Below are 15,020 nucleotides of genomic sequence, written 5' to 3' on the forward strand. Positions count from 1 at the left end.
CTGACTTCCTGCCCTTTGGGCAGGGGGCTGGACTCGATGATCTCCCGAGGTCCCTTCCAGCCCTGATGTCTATGAAATCTATGAAATTAGTGGCTTAAATAATGTGTACTTGCTTTAAATCTTTTATCGTGTGACCTAGACCAGTATAACACACAGTAAACATGTGTATATGACTGCATGTGTGTCTTTCTTTCCCCCCACCCCGTAATCTTGAATTCTTCATTATGTGCTTCACTTGCTGCCAGCTGGACCTGGATTTAAACTAATAATTATGGGGTGAAAGTTTTTTTTTTTCTTTTCTTGTTCTTGGTTAGAACAGATATAGCTAATATTTTACTAACCTCTAGGGAAAATAATAGATCTTGAAAATAAAGCTGATTTAAACACACATTTTAATTCACCCAGTTGCAGAGAATATGACATTGTTTCTCCGGATAATGGTTTACTCTAACTAAAAGCTGTAATTTACTGTGTGACACATGTGGAGTGTGTATGTAAATGTCAAAGGAATGTCAGCTCAGCGTTTTAATGTGTTTGGTAACGTTGGTGGATATTTCATTTTTAAGATGTTCTTCACAATACCTTTAAAGACTAAGTTATAAAGGATAGGCAACGTGACACTATATTGCTACTTTGTTAAAATAAATCAAGTAGGGCATACTTGTTTTACTTGCATGTTTGAAAATATATGATACTAAAGTCAGAATTTAACTCTGTTTTTTAAAGGTTGTAAATGATCTGGTGTTCAGTGGCTCTAGTGATCAGTCTGTCCATGCACACAATATACATGTAAGTCATGCACGTTGTTTCATCTGTTGAAACAAAAAAGCACACCCTTAAATTGTGAAAGCTGATCCCTGAGTTCCTGGAATACTTGCTGCAGATTTCACTTTGAACATTGTTCCCTCTTGATTACATGGCTATTAGCTCTATCCCTTTCCTCATTACCCATGCCTTCCTTTGCCTTTCTATTTAGCTACTCCCTTCTTTTGAAACCACAGATCAGAATCAGTCTCATACTAACGTGGTATTTCAAGTTATTTTTCTATTGGCTGTAATCTATTGCTTTCCATACTTCGTTTCATTATTTAGATTGTAAGCTCACTAGGATAGAACTTCTCTTCCCATTTTTGTGCAATGTCATGCACAGTCGGTACTTGGCCCTCCAGTTAATCAGATAATAGAATAGATATAACTAATGATTAAAAAGTAGTTTTAAGAATACTAGTAGTGGAATTTGAATTCCTAACAATGAGCGAGAAACCTATTGTCTTGCTGTTTACATGTTTTAGTGAACACTTTCTTTACTTTGTCTTGGCACAGACAGGAGAGCTTGTACGAATCTATAAAGGGCACAATCATGCAGTAACTGTTGTTAATATTCTGGGGAAGGTGATGGTGACAGCCTGTCTGGATAAATTTGTCCGTGTCTATGAGCTGCAGGTAAGAGAGCAGATGCTGCCCAGTAACAACATTTCCTATTACTTTTGTGTGTGCTTGAGATTTCATGGCAAAATACTATAAAAGTTACCTTCACTTTGTGGTCTCTAGCCCCTTCCTCTCGTCTTGCTCATAATATTCCACCTTCCCGACCAAAGAATTCTGGTCTTTTAAAAATAATTCACAAGAGAGCCTGGCTCCAGCAGGTGGTTGGTTCTTGAATTTTAATTAGTTTTATGTCTGTGTCTGAGCATCAAGGTTTTGAGGGAGGAGGGAAAGGGGGTTGTTAAAAGGCTGGTCTTTTATTTTATAAATCCATGTAAACTGGACCGGCACAGTGGTCCGTCTCTTGTGGCCAGGGCCCTCATTTTAGTCTGTTTCATGTTTGATTTGGCAGAAGCTGAGAGGGTCAGCGCAGCTATAGTGTTTACCCTGAAAAAGGAATCATAGAAAATTAAGGTTGGAAGGAACTTCAGGAGGTCATGTAGTCTAACCCCCTGCTCAAAGCAAATTATTTTTGCTAATAGAGGTGGCAGGTTCTGAAAGGAGACTAATCTAGCCTTCAGTTGCTAAAAGAATGTGAATAACTGAAAGATAAGCAAAATGGTAGGATCTTTGCAGCTATTCAAAAAAAAAAAAAAAACCCAACAAAAACCAATACCCATGATTAAGTGCACTTTGTGGTGGTTGGTTGCAGAACTCACTAGGAGCTGATTAATATTTTGTATGTCTGTGTGTATACTTTAAATAGTCCACTGTATGTTGGTTATGCAAAAAAAATAAAATTCCTGCACAGTGTCAAACGATTAAATAGCTGTTTCTATTTCTCTTCCACTCAAGTCTCATGACCGTTTGCAAGTCTATGGAGGACACACAGATATGATCATGTGTATGACCATTCATAAGAGCATGGTAATGTTCCTCCTTTTATTGATCTCAAGTAGAAAGTCTTATTTGTCAGCTGTTTGTGATGTTGAGGCCACTGGTGATTTTTAGATTTTTTTCAGCAGTTTTAGATTATTTTGGTTATTATAAAAGTTTTGTTTCCAGACTCAGTACTATAAAAAGGAGCTCTTAAAATGGTAACAAAAATGATTATTACCTATCCATATAAGTAAAGCTATTTAGTAATTTCATAAAGTTAATGTTCTTGATCGCTTTGGGAAAAGCTGCATTCTCTGATTGTAGCAATATCTCTAAATAAGATTATAGTCTTAAAATTACAGTGCATTATTTGCAATCAGTATTCTTGAAATAGTAAACTCTGTGTCTGTCTGTCCTGTTTTTAGAATTGTCTCTAGTCTTTACATGACTAAAGTCACTAGAATCACCACTGTCAAACGTTTTCTAACTCTCAGGACCAAACCTGCACATGAACTTGTGTTAAGGTGTATGCCATTTTTTGTATTAATTAACTGGCGATTACAAATATCCCAGTGCACAATCAAATTATGGTTTATGCACAAGGTTTGGGTACACGCCTACTGCTGCACAGCTTGAAAACACATTCTTGTGCCACATGGTTGCAGTTTTGTTCCTAATCTCTTAACACATTTTCTACTTTAATCTGAATAATTCTAGTTTTTAGCATTGTAACAACAAATGAATGAATGCCCTTCATTTTTCCTCCCAGATCAGGAGTTGGTAATCTGTCAGTAATGATAAGCCAAATTAATGCACCATGGCGTGGTGATTCTTACCACCCTGGATAGTGGGCTGAATAAAATGTCCCCAAGTTGCTCACAGACTGCAGGTTGCAGAAGTGGGGTTTTGTTTTTGTTGTTTTTGCTCTAGAAATCTAGTTATAAATTTAACAAGCAAATCCTGGCGATCTCTTTAATGGAGTCTATTTTTAACTTGCATGTCACTATTTTTAACTCACCTTTCATATTAAAAGTGAAAAGACTTTTGGAGCAATAGAATGTATACTATACATAACAAAGCCATTTCTTAATTTAGTTGGGATGATGGAAATTAGAAAAGGCTTTCTCTCATTTTGGTTCTTGGGTCATGCTTCAGTTGAGATTTATGCATGCAAGGAAGTGTAAGAAGTATTTTAAAATCTTAAATTCTATGTCTAAGCTAAATGCTTTTAAAACTAGAAGTCTTGTATGCTGTGTTCTCTACTTGTATTTCATGGTAGGGTCTTTTTTGTAGCATTTTAAGAGTATTTTTTCCTCTTTCTTTACAATTTTTCCTTTGCAGATCTACACTGGCTGTTACGATGGCAGTGTCCAAGCTGTGCGGCTTAACCTGATGCAGAATTACCGCTGCTGGGTAAAGAACGGAGCACTTCTAGTGTTCATTTTTTTCTATGTGACTTGTTAGAATTCCTTGATCAGTTTCCTGTGTCCAGACAGAACTGAGGGGGTTGAGTGCATTCATTTTTCAAGATATGAAATACTTTTTTAGTTTTGCAAACCTGTTCATTTCCACATCCCTCCCCTTTCTCCCTGACCCCTGTCCTCTTCCTCCCCCCTCTTCCCACCCCCTCTCCTTCCAAAACCCACTGATACTGCAGTTCACCACAGCAGGCAGATGGTGACATCAGCTGTGGATGCTGCCAGTAGGTTCAGGAGCCCAGATGCAGAACCTGCCAGCAGCATCCACAGCTGACTGCACCACCCTCCCAGTGTGGTGGGAGCCCTGACCCAGAAGCTGTGGACCCAGGCAGGAACTGCTCCATGCCAGGTGGGCAGCTGCATCAGCTGTGGTCACAGTTAGCAGGTTCCAGAGCCCTGACATGGAACCTGCTGCCAGTGTCCACAGCTGATGCTGTCACCTGCCTGGCATGGAAGCAGCTCCTACCTGGCTCCACAGTTGACACTGCTGGCAGGTTACAGGTCAGGGCTCTGGGCAGGAGCTTCCTCCATAGTTTATATAAGGGAGGTAGAAAGTTTTATATGTGGAAAACTCTTCTTGGATAGCATATTTTTGGGCTAACAGAATAAAAGCATCATCCAACTCTCTCTCTCCTATCCCCCCCCATCCTCTGACCTGTTTTTTCTGTACTCCTTTCCATCAGTGGCATGGATGTTCACTAATATTTGGAGTTGTGAACCACCTGAAACAACATTTGCTAACAGATCATACCAACCCAAATTTTCAGACCCTAAAATGTCGCTGGAAGAACTGTGATGCTTTCTTCACATCTAGGAAAGGTTCTAAGCTGGTATGTAGTGAAGTAATTTATTTACTTGGTAGTAAAGTAGAGAGCTAAGAAAAAAATGGTGTAGCATTGTACACTGCAACTGAGGGATTCCCTCAGTGCAGTGTTCAAATCCTGCTAGTCTTAGTTATGAAAACAGGATTAATTGATTTGATGTCAGATATTCATATAAGGCCAAAAGGGTTTGGCGTTCAATATACAATAAGCAATTCAGCTATGTTTGATAGCATAGATATGTGATCATTTTGAAATGGTGTGAAATCTAACACACTTTGATTTCTGCTTGTTGTGCCAAAATAGTAAAGAAGTCCCAGTGCTTGCCATAAAAAGCTGCTGACCTCTTTCTCTGGAAGAAAGCTAAAAGTCTTTGCATTTCTTAAGGAAAAAAATATATAATGGAATTTTATTTTATTATTTTCATACCTTTTAGAGGTGAAAATATCTCCCTAGAGATTAGAATTTAAGAGCTTACCACATTGGTCGATAAAAACATTCACCTCTTGTATGATATAGGCTGTTAGTAGCTGAATTCTCACTGAATTCTTTAGAAAGAACACAGTGGAGGGAGTTTGTCTGAGCCCTGAAAAGGAGTAAATCCCTTCAAATTAAGAAACAAGCGTGTGCTTTTTCAAAGCTATGAATGACATTTATGGTGTTTAAATCACCAACTGGATATATTGCAGTTATTTCCACACAACTTAAAACAAGTACTGGAAAAAAGATGGATATAATTTAACTTGAATTTTATGGGACGTGTTTGGTAGCCAAGTTGGTCTGAGACTAAAAGAAATGCAAACATTTTCTGAACTCTTGGCTCAGAAATGATGCCTTTTATTAGACCAACTAGGACATTGCAAAAAAATGACCTTTTTCTGCAAGCTTTTGGGCTCAAATGCCATTCATCAGGCTCTGGGAAAATTAGAGGTGATAAAAAGTCCCCCATAGGTGGGAAATAAACTTCATTTTTTCGCACATTTATATTGTACATATTCATGTCCAAATCTCTTGACATAAATTTCAGGAGATTAAAGCAGCAACATCTTACCCTGCCCTGAATGCTGCACACTGACAGCTTCTAGAGCCCTTTATACCACATTTTTAATGGATGTTTTTCTGTCTCCTTCCAGGATGCTGTAGGGCACATTGAAAGACATGCGGAGGAGGACAGCAGGATTGACTCATGAAGCTTTTTTGTCTCCCACATTGGGAAGTAATTTTATTCATCAGAAGTATTCCATGCATCATCTGCCTGTTACCCCACCTCTTTTCCCATGCTTTTCCTCCTTGGAGTGCAAAAAGGGAGGGGGGGGCCTGATGGCTCGATTACAGAGATTGCATGTCTCATGCAGCCTTGTAGAAAGGGGAATAGTCCATTGAGACTCAGACCAAACAGAAGAATTTTTCAAGTTTTAATTAATCAAAAAACACAAAGAAAGTCTCCCCCCTCTCGTCTGCCATTTGAAGAGTCATATTCTGTATATGTAAGTTTGGGCATTCAGAGGTGGGGGTTCAGTACCCAGGTTAAAAATAGGTACCAGCATTTGCTACTTTATATTAAAATATTTAAGCATTTAATCAAGGTGGGTACTGTTTACAAGTCTGCTTCACACTGTATCTAATTCCCACAAACAAATACATTCAATTTTGGGTTTTGCCAGTTTTAATAAAATATTGCTAACAAGAAAGATGCATGTTTTACAAAGAGTTTAAATTAATTTCCAGTAGAAATTTTCACTGTCTTCATAAAACTGTCTGGCTTTTTAACATGGGAGTGGAATAAATGAACAGTTCCTTTTTTAAGGAATTGAAATGTATACTTTAATATTTTTATTCTTCCTTTGTCTAAAAGTTGCTGTAACTGGTAAAATGTATACAGTGACTGATTGGATTTTATTGTCCTACACATTATATTCCCTAAGGAGAGTTAAAATAAGAACAGACATTGTTTGAGATGTATTATAGCAGCAAAGCAGTCAAACTATTAGGTCCATTAATCTGTCAGAATATCAGGCAACTCATTACCAGACAATATGGAGAGTGACACCAGTTTTTATTTTGCATTTAAACACCAGCACAGTATAATTATAATCATTATTGTGTTGATATGGCAGCAGTTTTTTTCCAATTTTGGGACAAAGTAACTAATATTGCCAGATTTTTATTTTATTTCTTTTGAGATCTTGTATGGAATATTAGCCAGTGGCACTGTTGTGCTGACTTACGGAAACCCAACTTATTAAATATAGGCACAAACACCACATAGCTAATGACAGTCATTTTGCATTGCTTTGTTTATGTTGTAAACATGGTCTGCATCAGGTTCACATTAACTCAAGTTTATCATGGAATCGTGCAATAAAGAAGGCTGCTGGTTTTGGAGCAGGATGTTAAAGTCCAAGGATTTCAAGCAGAAGTTGAGGGTATCAAGTGCATATCATTTATATAAAGCTTGTTTCTACAAATGCTTCTGAGGGATTACCTTTTCATTTGCTTCTCAGGGAGACTGAAATCTCATTTGTGCATTCAGAACAACAAAATGAAAAAAGGGTTCTTTATTCATTTGATAGTTCCTTTGTTCTCTTAGTCAGCGAGACTGAAAGTAGCAGAGGCTTTCTTCTCTCCTGTTGTAATAACCATCTTAAGACAAGAGAGGAAGAGTTCCTAGCAGCTATGCACAGAAAGTAAAAAAACAACCACCACTCAACAGTGCTGAGACTATTTTTCCCGTGAGCAAAAACCCTGTGGGCATCTGGATATGCCAAATACAAATTAAATTAATGTTATGGCCTCACTCTTTGATAATAAGGGAACATTTTTGCCCAACTGAGGAAGCTGCCCACCTAGTAATCTTCAGTGAACCTAAAGTGAAGGTTTCACTTAAGGTTTTTTTGAGTTTCTTTGAGAGAGTTCATTTAATATTGTCTAGAAAAAAATTCTAATTGCACAAGGTCAGTGTTTTTTCTTTCTTCAGGAGTGTATCTCTCCTTAGGTACAGAATATGTTGACACCCTATTCCTTGAGCTGTAGGGGAAAGCTTCTGGGTCAAAGGCTCCTTAATAGGTTCCACATTGTTAAGGTTTTCTGTCGAAGAGACGTCACCAATAAAAAGCTGTGATTTGGATCTCAAGCCAAGATTTTCTTTGGATGGAGTACTTTAAGTACAATTCAGGGAAATCCCTAAGCAGTGTGGTGTTCATTTTGTGATGCAGTCAGTAATGTTGTAGTGTCATCTGGTTCACCTCTCTCACTGTGAGAGAAGGTAAAATTTATTTCAGTTTTAAAACAGAAAGCTGTGGAAAGTGTAAAAGATAAGTCCTAAGCTACTGACATTCAAAAGCTCTTGAATCACAGACAGGGGAAATGGAAAAGTGTGTTTGGGGTTTTTTTGGTTTTTGTTTTTTTTTTTTTTTTTAAATTAGGATATCGTTAGTAGAATGTGTTTTGAAGTGAAGGCGCAGGGCCATGTAATCAAGGGACAAGCCTGCAGTATGTAGTGTTTGTTCCCATTGTGAGAAGTGATGTGCATGTGGATTGTATTGCTCTTTCTTGTGACATTGCACATTCTCCCAAGTTTTTCACTGTATTTGGGAAACTGTTGATGCCTGAAAGAATGTAATTGTCCTTTTCACTATATTAAGCATCACAGAGGATATACTTCTTTCTTTTTCTTTTTCTATTTTTAATTGGCTTCCTGATTTATAAGTTGTGTCTTGTTTTTTTGTTTTTTTCTTTTTAGTTAAAGTGGCTATGAACAATGACTTCCTTTTAATCCATTTCAAGACATCAGAGACCTTTTCTTTTGCTGGTGTTTAAGCTATCCTTACAAATAGTTGGAATTGTGTAAATGTAGCTTTTATAGTGTACATCAGAGGGTAAGAACTAGCTACAGCTTCCCTATAGATGTTTTATTTGATAGCTTTCACCAGACACTGATGTTAAGAACCTTAGGACTAGTGGTGGGACAGGAGGTATGTACCTGGATAGGCCTTTAAAAATCTTTGGCTGTGTATTTATAAACTTGTAGTTGCTTCTGAGGTCCAGAAAAGAGTCTCAGACCATTTCACTGTGTTGCAGCAAGCCATTAGATATGAGCCTAAGTGACAAAACTGTCAGGGACTTGGGATTTGCTTTTGGGCCCATCTGTATTCTGCTTTTATGTGCTGTCCAGCTGGAACTAGGCAAGGTCAATTAATGGCTACTTGCTTCTAGATATTAAACTGCTGCAGGTACAGTAGTTAAAGCTAATAGAACATCAGTTAATTAAAGTAAAGCTTAGGGTTCAGGTAAATGTACTCCCCATGTCTCAATCCATATAAAGTCTGACTTTTGGCATCCATGCACTCAGAAAAGAGCTAGAAATTGTATGGTAAGAGGGGAATATTACTGAGTTTTGAAAGAGACTAGGTGTCTCTTTGAAAGCAATACTGCATGTCTGAAGCCTGTATTAAAGACTGTGTTTGGTTTTTCATGAAAGGAGAAGTTGAGAAGGGAGATGACAAGAACGTTTTTTTAAATTATTATTTTTGTTTTTATTTCTGTGCCTTCACAAAGGATTGAATTATTTGTAAGTGTAACTAACATACGGTGGTCTTGTTAGCATGCATATCACCTTTTTTTTTTCCATAAGCAATACTGAAATTTTAAAGCCTTGACTTTTTTTATGGTGCAAGTGTTCAGAGCAAGGGAGAGAGTGTCTGTAAGTGGAGTAATTCTGCAAAATGTTAGGTAAATTTTATATTTGTGTCCTGGATCACAACTTAGTGCTCTCAGAAAACAAATAAATCACTAGGTCACATATTAGCAATCTTTCTATCTTTTTAGTCATCTTTTCCCATCCACTTACACAACTTTACTGGGAGAAATTATAGTTAACTAAGGATGTTGGAATACAGGTTAAATCTGTCCTCTTCTCCCCCACTTCCCAAGGTACATTCATTACTAGGCTTTGATCAGTAAGGGCCATCTTGAAGTAGACAGGAAGAATTTCCACCAGTGCCAAAAGAGAACCTGTTCACTGGTACCAAGATGCATCAAATACCCCAGCTTCTGCTTGCCCCCTTGTGACAGATATGTAGACTGCACATATTCACCACCAGAACAGTTGACAATTGTATGTTGCTTGTTACAAAATAGCAGAGGGTTTGCTGTATAGTGCTTTGTCCAGGAAGTGAGGTTCTATATATGAGTTTAAAGACCTGCACAGTCCAACATGAACAAGGAAAAACAAAAACTCTAAATTCAAATTAATTTCTAGCAACATGTGGTTCCTATGGATAACGTGAAGATTTCTTTCTTGTAGTTGATCAGAAATGCAAGAATTAATGTTAATAAGAACAAAACAGAAAAAACCCTAAAACAATATAGAATGTGTAAGCAAGATTAGGAAAATTGTTTCAGCTATTGTCTATAAAGTATTTATTTAGTGAAAATGTAGAGCAAACAATGTAGTTAAAGTGGAATATGCACCTGTCAGCTTTTCAAATTTCATTTGGCTAGAAAAGTTAAATCTAGTCTTTCTAAGAATCAAAGTGGAATAAAACAATGTCGGTTTTAAGTATTTCAAAAGTAAAGCTGTATAGATCATGTGCACAGATTTGAGTTGGCCTTTCCTCTCATTTTGGTAACAAAGCTGTGAACCTATTAATGAGACTTTATAAAGAATAAAATATTGGGGGGGGAGAAATAAAAGTTGTTTATAATGACATATTCTGTCTGTAGTCTTAATTCTTATCTTCAATTTGAATGGACTTATTTTTCACTGGATAATTTAAAATTGTTTTAATTTATGCAACTGATTCTCTCTTATCTGGAATGAATTGAAATGAGATTCTGGCATGTGCTTTCTTTTGGGAGGTAGTAGTCTGCTGGGCTTTGGGCAGGGTTAGAATACACTCATCCTTCTCTTCTGGTCTGCTGTACTACAGAGTTATCTGACCTTAAGCAAGTTACTTAACCTTTCCATTTTCCAGCCCATCACATGGGGATATTACTCAACTGTCTCTTACAGATAATGTGAATGGGTAAGTGTTCATTTACTACCTTGAATATAAATGCCAATATTTGCACATGTGCATGCTGAAATTGAGCTCCTATTTAAAATTTTCAAAGGTGTTGAAAGATTAAAATTCAGGTTCTTGACAGGCATTTGCCATGTAGAAATAAAAAAAAAAAATCTAAATCATCAGGGTAAAAACCATGTAAAAAGATGCATATAAATGACTGTCTTGAAAGCCAGAGTTGAGGCAATGTATCAAGCAAGTTGTATAAGAGAATCTTTTATTTGTGACCATCAAAAAATGGAGTCTACAAAAAGAAAAATCCCAAGGTTACACTGGCTGTTTGTCAGGACGATACTAACCTGGGAGCTACATGGAAGAATTGTACAAGTACCATCTTTGTCTGCAGCTGTGTCTTGTGGCACCACTATTTTAATATTCTTTCCCTGATATTACACTTTCTGGTAGAAAAAGAGGGTTGGGGGAGTCTGAAATGTGATCATTTTGGGCTTCCTATCTAGAAGTTTTGGATTCAAATTTATTCTTAAATTTAATTCTAAGAGATTAAACTAGCTGGATTTGCATGTTCTTTCATAACAATTAATACCTTGTGGTATTTAAAAATAATGGGTTTGAATATCTTCTTTTCCTCCTCTACCAGGTTGCCTACACACCTGATGATTTTTAAGTTGATTTAATTTAAAATATTTTGGTGGGTAGGGCAAATTAAGTGCCTTTTAGTTTGAAAGTAAATCTAAGGAACTGATTGCATCTAGCAAACATTTTAATGCGTATAGGAGAGACTTTGTTTGATTCTGGGCTTGTCTGTGCTTGGTAGTGAATTCTGATTTAAGGTACAGTTAGAGTTTAAAGTACAGTAGTTATTCCTGAATAACCCCATGCACAGATACAACTCAAAATGTTGTCCCCTTTTCAGAATAAACTGTCAGAAGTTGTTTATAATGCATTTATCAGCCCAAAGCAGGCATTTTTTTCCTCTACTCTTACCAGTTTTAAAAAGTCATCTGCCCACCAGAATTTCTATTATACTTTTACATTATAAGTTGGCCTTGATTCTTTGTTGAAAGAAAAACAACCTATTTGATTCATCCTTTTCTTACCTCAATAATTCCTTTTGAACCTAAATCATCCTTGTTGGTTTTTTGTTTTTTCATAAGATCAGTATAGATATCACACAGTATTTGGCATGGTATTTAATGAATTCTACAGTAAAACTGTTCTGTCCCAATAATATATCTGAGGCCATAGTTTACCCACGGCATATAAAGAAAGAGGCTATAATCACAACAAAACTTAATGTCCTTTGTCACGGGGAGAAACAAGGGAGAAAACCCTGAGGAGCCAGGGGGGAACCCGGGGAGCAGGAGCTGGTCGGGGAAGGAAAAGAAAAAAAGAAGCAAACAGAAACTCTTACCTCTAACCGGAACTGCGGTGAAGCCAGAAATAGTGGCGGGACCCGAGCGGCTCGTTAGCCATGTCTTTATACAGCTGCAGCCAGCTGATAACATCAGCTGGGGGAGATAAAAGGAGCTGCGGGCAAGGAAGAGGGAGAGAGACCAGCTGGAGCACCAGAAGGGGAATCTCCCAGAGTCCCTGCAGAGGGGAGGAGCACGGGGGTTTGCATCCTGCAGCACAGGATGAGAGACCGAGACCCTTTATGAGGAGAACACTGCCAGCAGCGACGCAGGGGGCGAGAGTGCTGAGCAGAGACCCAGAGATAGAAGAGAGCAGGAGAGGTTTGAGACCTAGAGTTGCCCGCATGAGGTCAAAAGAGTCAGCAGAAGGCAGATCAGGTGGGACCGTAGAGAGCTCAGACAGCCTCAAGGAGGTACCCCAGGTGGAGGCTGAAGGGCACAGTCAGCGGGAAGGGCAACGGAAGACTGGCACTATCCACATAGAACCGCCTTGCCAGGAGACATGGAGGAGACGTGCCGAGGGGGATCACCGGGGGTACAGTGAATCCTCAGGCTCAAGGAAGGGGAGGACATGGAAGACAACAGGCTGACCCAGACCCAGTCTAGGCTTGTCAAGGGTCTTGGGGGCCGCAGTTGGTTGAAGTAGGGCAGTCTGTAGGAGCAGGCGAAAGGGGGCAAAGGCCATCCCTTAGTATCTGGTATTTCTTCATCAGTGATATCCTTTTTGGTGTCTTTTTCGTTGCCCGCTTTTGGAGGGGTTGCTAGGTGAGGAGCCCAGGTAATTTACAGTTATGGGCAGGGCCAGTTGACTGTGAGGGGAAAGGGGGCGAAGTGGGCTTTTGGGCCTGACTTTTCTATAGCCTACTAGGAAAAGGGTGTGAAGCCTCAATTATCAGAGGGGCTTGGCCAAAGATCATCAGGATTCAACAAGGTGGGGTGTAAGGGTGAGGTAGAGGGGGGAGGTGGAGCCTCGCAGAAGATCACCGTCCAGCAGTCCTATGCATGAGAGATGCCAATAGTCAGACCCCACCACTGGGATAAGATCGAAGTCATGGCAGACGCGATTGGGGAGAGACTATCTGGGTCAAAGACACTGACTCGGCAGGACCACAGGGATGGACAGGCGGACACCCCAAACATCTGGGGACGCGTACCATGTGACAGAATGTTCAAAGCCAGGCGGGTACATCGTTAAAATTTGGTTTGTTCCTGTATGTGTTTTTTTTTCTTTCATCCACAGCTTTGTACCGGTGGCCCACTTGTGCTGTCCTCAAAGATACTGAAAATGAATAAACTAAGCAAAAGTTCTTGTTCTTCAAACTTGCAAAGATGCTAAGTAATATGCAGGTGATTCAGGTTCTGTGTTGATTTAACGTTGACAAGTATCCCAAGTCTTCTAATGTACAAGAGCATGACTAAACACTTCTAGTCTTTTCTGCTTCTGAGAAAAATGAAGGGACAAACTACAGGTAGCACAGGTATTTTTTTTTAGAGTGCACATGTAGAATTTATTTTTAATCCAAATTTCAGTAATTCAAATTCCTCAAAATAGTTGCAATCAATTAAAGTGCTTATGATTCTTGTAATTAGTTAATAGTCTGGGAATCGCCTTCTAAGACAATAAAAGGCAGAACTGAGTTTACAGACTCTTGCAGGAAGTGATGTTTTCTTTTATATCTCTGTTTTAGGCATGCTGTCAATCCATCTGGATGGATACTACTGTAATCTTAATGTTGTCTCATCTCATTGTTTTAGAGGGGTGCTTGAGGATATTTTGATATGCTTGTTTTTCTCTCACAGTTTAATCAGTAGCAGGAAGCCAAAGTATTGAGAAGGAAGATCTCCAGATTGCAGCACAAGCTGGTGGCAAGCAATTGCTTAAATATGCCCTTTTTAAAAAAGGTCTTCAAATCCCTAACTTTCCTTTCTGTACATCAAATCAGTCCTAAAGCTGAGACTGGTTTGGGCTTGCATAGGTTTGTGTTGAAGAACATATAGTAACTAGAATTGATGCAACAAATGTTTCAGCAGAGGTCTAGCTTGCTTACACTTTTTTGTGCAGATTTCAACATAGCTCCGCTGTGACCTCTCATAAATACAAAACTGTGCATCACACTGAAAGATTAAAGTATGGTCAGTCTGAGTTATGGTCAAGAAGGATGTTGTAAAGAAGTACCAGTAATAATGCTTAAATCAGAATTGGAGCAGAAGAGCCAAAGATTAACTTTTGATGAGTAAAAAGATAGCAGTGACAGCTATGACTTTGAGTTCAGCTATGGACCCAGTCTTGCAGCAGACTTTATTGTTAGCCTAGGATTACTAGTTATGGAGAGGCAGGAAAAGATTTCAGTGATCAATAAGTTAACCTTTATCGCTAAATTTAGATATCCATAACAAAGTCTTGGAAAGATATTTCTGCTTATTCCTACATCATCCCTCCTACTACTTGCCACAGCAACATGCATATTCTGGAGCCTCCTTGCTCTGGTTATTATCAAGTAAGACAGGTGCCTTGGGAGTTTCTTGTTCATACAGTTGCTTCTAACAAATCCTGAGTATTTTGGGGAGCATTCACAGCCGAAGAGAGGGAGGGCCAGCCATTTGATGTTAAGCATACATGGTGAGCTGCAGCCACTGAAAGAAGAATTAGGGTTAGAGTGATTGAATAATTTGACCACTAACAGAGAACAGTAAGCTGTTGCTATTCATAGATTTCATGGATTTTTATAGTTTCTAGGGTCAGAAGGGACCTGAGCAGATCATCTAGTCCGACCCCCCCGGCCATGGCAGGAAAGAATACTGGGGTCAAATGACGCCAGCAAGATGAGCATCTAACCTCCTCTTAAACACCCCCAGGGTAGGAGCCTGCACCACTTCTCTTGGAAACTGGTTCCAGACCCTAGCCGCCCTGACTGTGAAGTAGCGCCTCCTGATATCTAACCTAAACCTACCCTCTGCCAGCTTGTGACCGTTATTCCT

At 38.8% G+C, this 15,020-nt stretch overlaps 2 protein-coding genes across 4 annotated transcripts in view; one reads left to right on the forward strand and one right to left on the reverse strand.

The window, feature by feature from the left end:
- ZNF106 (zinc finger protein 106) overlaps window positions 1–7,302 on the forward strand; it is a 50,570-nt gene extending 43,268 nt beyond the window's left edge. The window contains exons 14-19 of the mRNA XM_019551314.1: window positions 727–789; window positions 1,324–1,443; window positions 2,281–2,352; window positions 3,646–3,717; window positions 4,466–4,612; window positions 5,737–7,302. Of these exons, the coding sequence (XP_019406859.1) occupies window positions 727–789; window positions 1,324–1,443; window positions 2,281–2,352; window positions 3,646–3,717; window positions 4,466–4,612; window positions 5,737–5,793 (531 nt within the window). The 3' untranslated portion in view covers window positions 5,794–7,302. The remainder of the gene's footprint in view (window positions 1–726; window positions 790–1,323; window positions 1,444–2,280; window positions 2,353–3,645; window positions 3,718–4,465; window positions 4,613–5,736) is intronic.
- A 6,477-nt stretch (window positions 7,303–13,779) lies between these two features.
- The window catches only part of CAPN3 (calpain 3), a 69,087-nt gene continuing 67,846 nt past the window's right edge, over window positions 13,780–15,020 (reverse strand). For all 3 annotated transcript variants that reach the window (XM_019551866.1, XM_019551867.1, XM_019551868.1), the window contains one exon: window positions 13,780–14,675. In XM_019551866.1, coding sequence (XP_019407411.1) covers window positions 14,649–14,675 — 27 coding nt within the window. In that variant the 3' untranslated portion in view covers window positions 13,780–14,648. The remainder of the gene's footprint in view (window positions 14,676–15,020) is intronic.

This window comes from Crocodylus porosus, unplaced genomic scaffold (genome assembly GCF_001723895.1).
Source record: "Crocodylus porosus isolate Cpor-Errol unplaced genomic scaffold, CroPor_comp1, whole genome shotgun sequence".
Lineage (NCBI taxonomy): Eukaryota > Metazoa > Chordata > Crocodylia > Crocodylidae > Crocodylus > Crocodylus porosus.